The 10145-nt window shown below is 41.6% G+C and overlaps 1 protein-coding gene across 1 annotated transcript; it reads right to left on the reverse strand.

Moving 5' to 3' along the window:
• Positions 1 to 4324: 4324 nt before the first annotated feature.
• Positions 4325 to 8674, reverse strand: LOC139538567 (protocadherin-8-like). The gene is made up of 4 exons (XM_071340742.1): positions 6153 to 8674; positions 5954 to 6024; positions 5205 to 5329; positions 4325 to 4937 (listed from the first exon to the last, which is right to left on the reverse strand). Exons 1-4 carry the CDS (start codon positions 8514 to 8516, stop codon positions 4585 to 4587), a joined length of 2913 nt encoding a protein of 970 aa, XP_071196843.1. The 5' UTR covers positions 8517 to 8674; the 3' UTR covers positions 4325 to 4584.
• Positions 8675 to 10145: the final 1471 nt, after the last annotated feature.

Genomic DNA, 10145 nt, shown 5'->3' on the forward strand with positions numbered 1-10145 from the left:
GGTTTCGCTCAACACCTGTGTCCTGCGCTTGACTCCGATAATTCTCCGCACACAACCTTGACATCGATTGTGCATCTGTAAAAGTTTGTGAGTGCTTTTGGTGACAAGCCGAATTTCTTCAGCCTCCTGAGGTTGAAGAGGCGCTGCTGCGCCTTCTTCACAACGCTGTCTGTGTGGGTGGACCAATTCAGTTTGTCCGTGATGTGTACACCGAGTAACTTAAAACTTTCCACCTTCTCCACTACTGTCCCGTCGATGTGGATAGGGGGGTGCTCCCTCTGCTGTTTCCTGGAGTCCACAATCATCTCCTTTGTTTTGTTGACGTTGAGTGTGAGGTTATTTTCCTGACACCACACTCCGAGGGCCCTCACCTCCTCCCTGTAGGCCATCTCGTCGTTGTTGGTAATCAAGCCTACCACTGTAGTGTCGTCCGCAAACTTAATGATTGAGTTGGAGGCGTGCATGGCCACGCAGTCGTGGGTGAACAGGGAGTACAGGAGAGGGCTCAGAACGCACCCTTGTGGGGCCCCAGTGTTGAGGATCAGCGGGGTGGAGATGTTGTTACCTACCCTCACCACCTGGGGGCGGCCCGTCAGGAAGTCTAGGACCCAGTTGCACAGAGCGGGGTCGAGACCCAGGGTCTCGAGCTTGATGACGAGTTTGGAGGGTACTATGCTGTTAAATGCTGAGCTGTAGTCGATGAACAGCATTCTCACATAGGTATTCCTCTTGTCCAGATGGGTTAGGGCAGTGTGCAGTGTGGTTGCGATTGCGTCGTCTGTGGACCTATTGGGTCGGTAAGCAAATTGGAGTGGGTCTAGGGTGTCAGGTAGGGTGGAGGTGATATGGTCCTTGACTAATCTCTCAAAGCACTTCATGATGACGGAAGTGAGTGCTACGGGGCGGTAGTCGTTTAGCTCAGTTACCTTAGCTTTCTTGGGAACAGGAACAATGGTGGCCCTCTTGAAGCATGTGGGAACAGCAGACTGGGATAAGGATTGATTGAATATGTCCTTAAACACACCAGCCAGCTGGTCTGCGCATGCTCTGAGGACGCGGCTGGGAATGCCGTCTGGGCCTGCAGCCTTGCGAGGGTTAACACGTTTAAATGTTTTACTCACCTCGGCTGCAGTGAAGGAGAGCCCGCAGGTTTTGGTAGCGGGCCGTGTCAGTGGCACTGTATTGTCCTCAAAGCGAGCAAAAAAGTTACATAAAAGTTCAATTCAAATACAATATCCAGTTCATTAGCATTGACTGTAATACCTTGGCCAACTAGGCTAATTAAACAACTTTTTCAGTCCCCAATTAATCAAGAAACAGGCAGTGGAATTAAGTAGTTTGACAAGTGTTCAAAAGATAGTAACAACAGTAAATATTTTTTATTTTCTAGAAACATAGCTACCATTAGCTATCTAGCTAGCTTTCCCCAACAGTTTAAATGTAGCTATCTAGCTAGCTAATGGCATTTATAATCAACTTAATCAACTAACTAGCAAATATATTTTGTTTTCCCTTCGCATCTAAAGATGCCTGATAAAGCTAGCCCGTTGATAGTAAAGCTGGGATGAATGTCAGAGGCCAGCTAGTTGACGCAATAGCGGCTGTCAATGCAATGGCTGGTCTGGAGTTCGTCTGAAATGTACCATTATATTTCACATAATAAGTAAACTACTGTCATGCCTTTTCACAACAACAAAAAATCGATGAACATAGATAAATGAGACGATTACTTTCAAGTAAATTGTTTTTGTTTTATTTACCTTATCCTCTCTTGCTCATGTGGGGAGATAATTCCTGAGATTGATGGAGCAATCCAGCCAATGGTTAGGCGGTTGTGGTTTTGGCAGAGGGAACTGATTGGTCAGGAGTAAAATATCCTGCCCCTTGCAAATCTCTTTCTACAAATGTACAAACATTTGTACAGGTTTACACCATGCCCAGACCGCACACGCACGTGAGCCATCTTGCGCAAATATATTTTGTCCCCCCACACCAAACGCGAACACGACACGCAGGTTGAAAATCAAAACAAACTCTGAACAAATTATAATAATTTGGGGACAGGTCGAAAAGCATTAAACATTTAAGGCAATGTTAGCTAGCTTGCAGTTGCTAGCTAATTTGTCCTATTTAGCTAGCTTGCTTTTGCTAGCCAATTTGTTCTGAGATATAAATGTTGAGTTGTTATTTTACCTGAGATATAAATGTTGAGTTGTTATTTTACCTGAAATGCACAAGGTCCTCCGACAATTAATCCACACATAAAACGGTCAACCGAATCGTTTCTAGTCATCTCTCCTCCTTCCAGGCTTTTTCTTCTTTGGACTTTATAGGGCGATTGGCATCTAACTTTCATAGTATTACCACGACAACCGACTGACCTCAGTTCATATTTAAATCCCCCACATGGGTATAACCAATGAGGAGATGGCACATGGGTATCTGCTTCTATAAACCAATGAGGAGATGGGAGAGGCAGGACTTGCACCGCGTTCAGCCTCACAAATAGAACTTCTATTTTAGTGCTTGGCAACGCAGACGCTCGTTGGCGCGCGCGAGCAGTGTGGGTGCAATGATTGAATAACATGTATGTGTACATTTATTTTGCAATGCTCGCGCACGCGACCCAAGCGATGTGGTCAGCATGTAACGAATGTCTTGGTAACATGACAACAGTGACAGAACTCGCAGATTCAAAATCTGCAAGTGTGTTTTTGATTCACAGCAGAATATTCATACTCCTAAATGGACTTGTAATAATTCTGAAAATACATTATCCTTGCAAATCTTATTGAATGTATTCAAATGTCAATTCACAAGTTTGTGACCATCTTTCACACATGAATCTCAATGTGCGACCATGAAATTCAAAATACAAAATCATGTAGTTCTGTCATCATTATAATCCCATACGATTACAGCTGTGAGTCTTTTTGGGTAAATCTCTAAGAGTTTGCACATGATCCTTTTTAAAATTATTCAAACTCTGTCATGTTGGTTGTTGATCATTGCTAGACAGCCATTTTCTAGTCTTGCCATAGATTTTCAAGCTGATTTAAGTCAAAACTGTAAGTAGGCCACTCAGGAACATTCAATGTCGTCTTGGTATGAAACTTCAGTATATTTGGCCTTGTGTTTTAGGCATTTGTCTTGCTCAAAGATTAATTTGTCTCCCATTGTCTGTTGGAAAGCAGATTGAACCAGTTTTTGCTCTAGGAATTATTTGTCTGTGTTTAGCTCTATTCTGTTTCTTTTTATTAAGAAAAAACTCCCTAGACCTTGCTGATTACAAGCATACCCATAACATGATGCAGCCATCACCATGCTTGAAAATATGAAGAATGGTACTCAGTGATGTGTTGTGTTGGATTTGCCCCAAACATAACGCTTTATATTCAGGACATAAAGTTAATTTCTTTGCCACATGTTTTGCAGTTTTACTTTAGTGACTTGTTGCAAACAGGATGTATGTTTTGGAATATTTTTATTCTGTAGAGGCTTCCTTCTTTTCACTCTGTCATTTAGGCTAGTATTGTGGAGTAACTACAATGTTGTTGATCTATCCTCAGTTTTCGCCTATCACAGCCAGTAAACTGTTTAACTGTTTTAAAGTCACCATTGGCCTCATGGTGAAATCCCTGAGCGGTGTCCTTCTTCTCCGGCAACTGAGTTAGGAAGGACGCCTATCTTTGTAGTGACTAGGTGTATTGACATACCATCCAAAATGTAATTATTAATTTCGCCATGCTCAAATGGATATTCAGTGTCTACTTTTTTTTGTTTTTACCCATCTACCAATGGGTGCCCTTCTTTGCGAGGCATTGGAAAAGCTCTCGTCTTTGTGGTTAAAACCTTTTGAAATTCTCTACTCGACTGAGGGATCTTACAGATAATTGCATGTGTGGGGTACATAGATGAGGTAGTCATTAAAACATCATGTTACACAATTGCACACATAGTGAGTCCATGCAACTTATTAAGTGACTTGCTAAGCACATTTTTCCTCCTGAACTTATTTAGTCTTGCCATAACAAAATGGTTGAATACCAATTGACACAAGACATTTCAGCTTTTCATGTTTTATTAATTTGTAAAAGTTTGTACAAACATAATTCCACTTTGACATTATGGCGGTAACACAAGAAAATGTGGAAAAAGTCAAGGGGTGTAAATACTCTGAAGGAACTATATATATGGGTTCATGGGGAAGTCAAGCCCAGTGGGTAAAGTTCTTGGTGTGACCATAAGAGAAAAGTCATGCTAAACAAGATGACAGGGAAATGGTCTTATCTCATAAACAATTATGCACATACTGTATCTCTCATTGTTTTAATATTGTGTTTATTCATTAAACAAACACATTTATTTTTTTACAAATGTTCATACAATAAGAATATCAATATATACACAACCTACATCTTCACAATTGAATCAAAGAAAATATACATCAGCTGTTTTCATTATGCATCAAGTTGCTTTCCTTTTCATACATGAAATGTCCATATGTCTATCAGTTTAACCAATATCTGTAGAATCTAGTGAATATCTATAAATAACCATCTGTATATTTACTTGGCAGGGTGTTTAAAAAATGGTGGCAACTTCAGATATGGTTGCCACTGTAGTAATATCTTGGTTGTGCTCCTGAATTTCAGCAAGTCCGGCAGCAGATTGCCTTTTTTGATGGGCGAAGTAAGAGGGGAGTGTACCTGTGTGATGAGAGAACATCTGCATGGTGTTTCTTGCTTTGGGAATGCTGGTGCTATAGCCAAAGTCTTTCCAGGAGTGGGGATAGGCATGGGGATTGTTGTACACCGGTGCTTGGGAAAAGCCAATTGTGTATGCATTTTCTAGTGGGGCCTGGAAGCTTTGGGTTGGTATTACACAGTAAGTGCCTTGACAATCCACCGCGAGGGTGTTAGTGGCGTGGAAGGAACCTGAAATGGAACACACACACGCATACAGAATTACTTTCCAAGCCCAAGGAGTAAAGAATGATAGTGACAAAGTCATTCATTGTTGCCGTGCTACATAGCCAGGTGGGTTTTACACTGGTGGTGGAAGGGGTGAGTAATCCCCACACAATGTAATCCGCTGCAGTTTGAGTGCTATGAAGTGCTATAAAATGCCAACTGTTATCTTCATCATTCTGCTACGAGGAACTCTAAAATCTCAGTATGAAATTGTGATGGTAGTAAACTTACTTTTGGCCCAGGGCTGGAAGGTGCTGAGGTTCCTCTTGCCGCCATCCCCACTGATGTCAGAGTCACTGTCATTGAAGTCACTGTCTCCCTTGCCACTGTCCTTTACGCTCTGCTGGTCAATGCCACTGCGAATAGAATCAAACATTAGCCACTGCACCGCTGTATCTGATTATTGATGTGTGCTCCCCCCCCCCCCTCTTATGAAGCCTTCCACCACCCAGCCCCTCTCTCCGGACAACAACTGCAATCACGTGTACAGATACAGGATCTTAATTTGAGCCAGTTTAATACAGCAGGAAAATTATCCTGCAACAACAGGAAATGTGAATTATAATGTGGATTATAATTAATGACCAGACGATGATATAACTTGGATCGATATGTTCTTCTGTCCTGCACCTGATTAGTTGGATGTGCATATTTTTATATTTTTTATATTATAATTAATGGATATTTTTTTTGTAGGGGTTGATATATTTCTTGTTATGGCAAATAAAACCTGACATTTTAAAGTGGAAATTACACACTTCAGAAGCCTTTTTAAACCTTGAATGCACTATAAGTTTGCATGTCCTGCTGTGCAGGAAAATTCTAAGAGTGATTCAATTAAAATCCTACATCTGCTGTATGCATATGGAATGTTAAGCACCTTCCAGTGACTGGTTATATAAATGATTTCTCATGGAAAATAATAATTTTGATAAAATAGCACATCATGCCAAGTATGATCAATGTGGAGGTATTCTTACCTCATTTGCAGGCAGTATTTTTCCCCTTGCCACATAGATGTTGGTAGGAAAGGCTTAGGAGGCAGGAACATCTAAAGAGCAAACGCAAGAGAACAGGATGGGAAATGATTTCAGCTACTTGGATCAGGAGTAGTGCTACACTTGAATGTGTACAGTTGTATTTAAACACAATTGAAACGGAATTAAATATTTCACTCACCTGTGACTCCAAGTCTCCATTTTTCTCCTCATACAGGCTGGACTCATCAAGAGATGAAGAGGTCCTTTCATTGAGGAAACCTCTTGGTCCACCGTACATGTTGGGTTCTGCAGAGTTGAGCCTGGGATGATGCCTGGAGTCAAACAGGACGTGAGACACGTCTCTCTTGGAGTCTAGATCCTTGCCTCCCTGATTCAACTTGCATGTGATAACAACAATCACTATGGCAATCAGCAGCAGAGCACAACCCCCACCGAGCATTATGATAACTACTACTGAAACATCCAAGCCTGTGTCTTCCTCATCAGTTGAACGTAGTACAATGACAACTTGGTCGTCTGAGAGCTGCGAATCTGTGACAACAAAGTGAATGGTGGCACTGCTGGAGAGGGGGGATCTCCCATTGTCACTCACTGCAATTTTGATTTCCAAAACATTTCCAATAGCAGAGGCCAGCCCCTGTTTAAGAGCTATTTCTCCAGTGTCTTTATTGATTGAAAATAGGTTAGAGTCACCTTGTACGATTCTGAAGCTGAGCTCACCATTCATGCCCTCATCCTCATCCTGACCCTTGACCCATAGGGCCAGGTACCCCAGTGGTGCATTGACAGGAAGAGGAACTTCAGCAGAGTCATTCAGCATAACAGGAAAGGTGAAATAGGGATAGTTGTCGTTCTGATCAACCACTTTGATTCTGATCATGGATGTGCTTGACAGCTGAGGTGAGCCCTTGTCATCAGCCTGGATGGTTAATTCAATCTGTTGGACGGTTTCAAAATCAAAAGATCTCAGACTATACAATGACCCTGACACTGGGTCTATAGACACATAAGTCAAAATGGAGGCCTCACCCACAACATCTGAATCAATTAGTTTGTATGATACTTTGGCATTTTTACCCATATCAAGGTCACGTGCTACAACAGTAGTTATATATGACCCAGGGATATTATTTTCCAGGACAGAAACTTCATAAATGGATTTACTGAAGAGGGGGGCGTTGTCGTTCTCGTCGGTCACTCTGATGGTATACTGCTTCACTGTTTTGAAAGGTGGTGTTCCGAGGTCTTCAGCGACTACAGTGAGGTTATACTCTGGGATCTTCTCTCTATCTAAAGTGGTGGTTGTTACAATCATAAAAGTGTCCCCGTAGGCCTGTTGCAGCTTGAAATGATCGTGGCCGTGTAGGCTGCTGCGCACGTAACCGTTCGAGCCAGAGTCACTGTCCGAGGTGCTGATCAGCGCAACAAAACTTTCCTCCGCTGCGGCCTCGGTGATGTAAGCTACACCATCACTAGTCGAGGTCATTGGCTTGATAGTGATTTCTGGTGCGTTATCATTTACATCTACAACCTCAACAACAACTTTGCAGGTTGATGGAATAGAATTTGTGCCTAAATCGGATGCTTTAATGTTCAATTCATAAGACCCCTGCTTCTCATAATCAACCAATGTTTTTAAAGTTACAGCACCGGAAATTCGGTCTACATTAAAAATGCGCATTGCTTCAGATGATGTGTCTTCTACAAATCCATACACTACCTCGCCATTGATGCCAGCATCTGGGTCAAACGCATGCACTTTCAGCACTTGGTAACCTATGGGTGAATCCTCATAAAGTTCAACTTTTAGTGAGTTGTGCTCAAACGTTGGGCTGTTGTCATTAAAATCCAGCACTTTGATATGAACAGTCATTGATCCGGACCTGGGTGGCTCTCCCCCATCTGTTGCCGTCACTTCAATTGTGTAGGAATCTTCAGCCTCTCTGTCCATTGCTTTCACAAGCACAAGTTCAGCATACTTCACTCCATCCTCCCTGCTGCGCACATCAACTATGAAATGGCTGGAGGGAGAGATATGGTAACGTTGGATGTAGTTACTGCCGACATCATGGTCAACAGCGATGTCCAACGGGATTCGTGAGTCCACCTGAACATTCTCGGATATCTCAAGGGTCGTCTCTTTGTGGAGGAAGTGGGGTGAGTTATCATTGATGTCCTTTACCTCGATCTCCACGTGAATCAGCTGAAACTTTTCTTTGGAGAAAGCAACTATGTCGAAGGTGACAAAGCACCGCGGGGACCTTGGGCAGAGATGCTCTCGGTCAATCGTTTCCCCAACTGCTAAAAGTCCATCAATCTCCCTCATTTGAATCACAGACGAATTGGTCTCCTGCATGAAACGGAAAGATGTTCCAGGGTCCTCTGCTGGGTCTATCTTTAAATCCTGAGACAGATTTCCAATCTCTGTCCCGGGCGCATCCTCTTCAAACGTGTAGTACCTCGTAGTTGTAGACTGAACCGAGTAGAACAGAACAGCAAGCACCACGCACTCACCAACTCCTCGAATCCAGCAGAATCCCATTTTAAAGGTCAATGAAGATGACGAAATACAACGTAATAAAGAAAACGAGCTGGAAGTAAACTTGTTGTGATGTTGAGCTCGCTTGCCACGACCAACTAGATTGGACACAGTCCAAAGAGAGCATTGACCTATAAACCTTGATTTATGCAAATGAGTTGTCTAATAGACCAATGGCATTCAACTGGCCAGCCAAATGGGGCATGTTTGGTTTCCGGCTGGTGCCAATTACTGCAGCCCCTCTCATTGACTGTGTGCAAATGGTCTTTTTAAATACAATGGTAATGGAATTCTATAATGATAAGGAAAAACTGCCTCACATTGAAGTATACATATTGTCACTTCTTCAATAGAAAAAGTCCAACTGGATTAATAGCCTATCTGAACAAATGACTTTCATTCACAGGTTATTTGAGGCTGATGTGTTATTTGAGACTGATGTGTTGGTCTGTTTATGAATACAGAAAAACTATAATCACCAACACTGTTGAACAAAAATGTATATGTACCATGCATTCACTATAAATACTGTGAATAGTTTATTAACCATGTGTTAACCATCCAATAATATTATGGCATTTAAGTACTTTTATGTTGTGAATGTACAAACCATGAACAAATTGTCACCAATTGTAGTATTTAAAGGGAAATTCCATCACTTTTCAACTTCAAATTCTTTATCTCCAGCACTACACCAGTGTCTCCATATGTAAAAATGAAATTTTGTGTTAAAAAGTAATGATGTAACTAAAAGTAAAAGCATTTTAAAAACAGTGATTTTCAAACACTATGAGACTCATGGGGATTTGGGGAGAAGGAACATGCCCTTTCCCTGGCTAGAACAGTTTGCAGGTTTTGAAAATGTATTTTTTTAATGTAATCCTAATTGATATTGAGCATTTCTTCTTATCGTTTTAACCAGAAGAACGTATAAATACACAATGTTCACATATGTAGACACTTGTACGGTGCTGGAGATTAATTCATATGAGGTTAAAAATTGGTCAAATTGTCCTTTAAACAACTTTGAAATAACCTTTGCTCAACCTTTTGTGCAGGCTTAGACTACATTTTGGTCAACATGCAAAGGTCACACTAGCCAACAACAGTGGTTGGGGTGTAGCCTACTAGTACTACTCGAGTGTGTGTGTCCACCAGATTTAAGTTTGACACAAAATAACATGTGTACTATTCAACTAGCTTTTGGCAAACATATGGGTATTAGTGTGTGTTGATTACGAATACTGTTTTGGGCTTCAAAGGGCTCAGTTCTGACTGACACCTTTCACAAGTTGGAGCTAAATCTGTTTGAGCCCCTGATAGAGCAAGCACAGGAAGGCGTTAAAAATGACACACTTAAAAATAGTCACTGGGGCACTAAGCACTTGTTTGTCTACTGACTCTGGTAAAAAAGAGGTAAAGAGAATTTAACATAAGGTAATCCACAATAGAGAATGTGATAGCTTGAGTCTGGTTTTAGCTGTGCCAAGAACAGTGCACCATCAATTAATTATAACTGTCTGGAATTCAATCAAACATGAACCTGCCATTCCAATGATTACAGCAGTGTCTTTGTTCATAAACTGCTGAACTCTCGTACACAAACACTTCTTATTCTGAGTAAACATCAAT

The sequence above is a fragment of the Salvelinus alpinus genome, chromosome 14 (assembly GCF_045679555.1).
Source record: "Salvelinus alpinus chromosome 14, SLU_Salpinus.1, whole genome shotgun sequence".
NCBI classification, from domain to species: domain Eukaryota; kingdom Metazoa; phylum Chordata; class Actinopteri; order Salmoniformes; family Salmonidae; genus Salvelinus; species Salvelinus alpinus.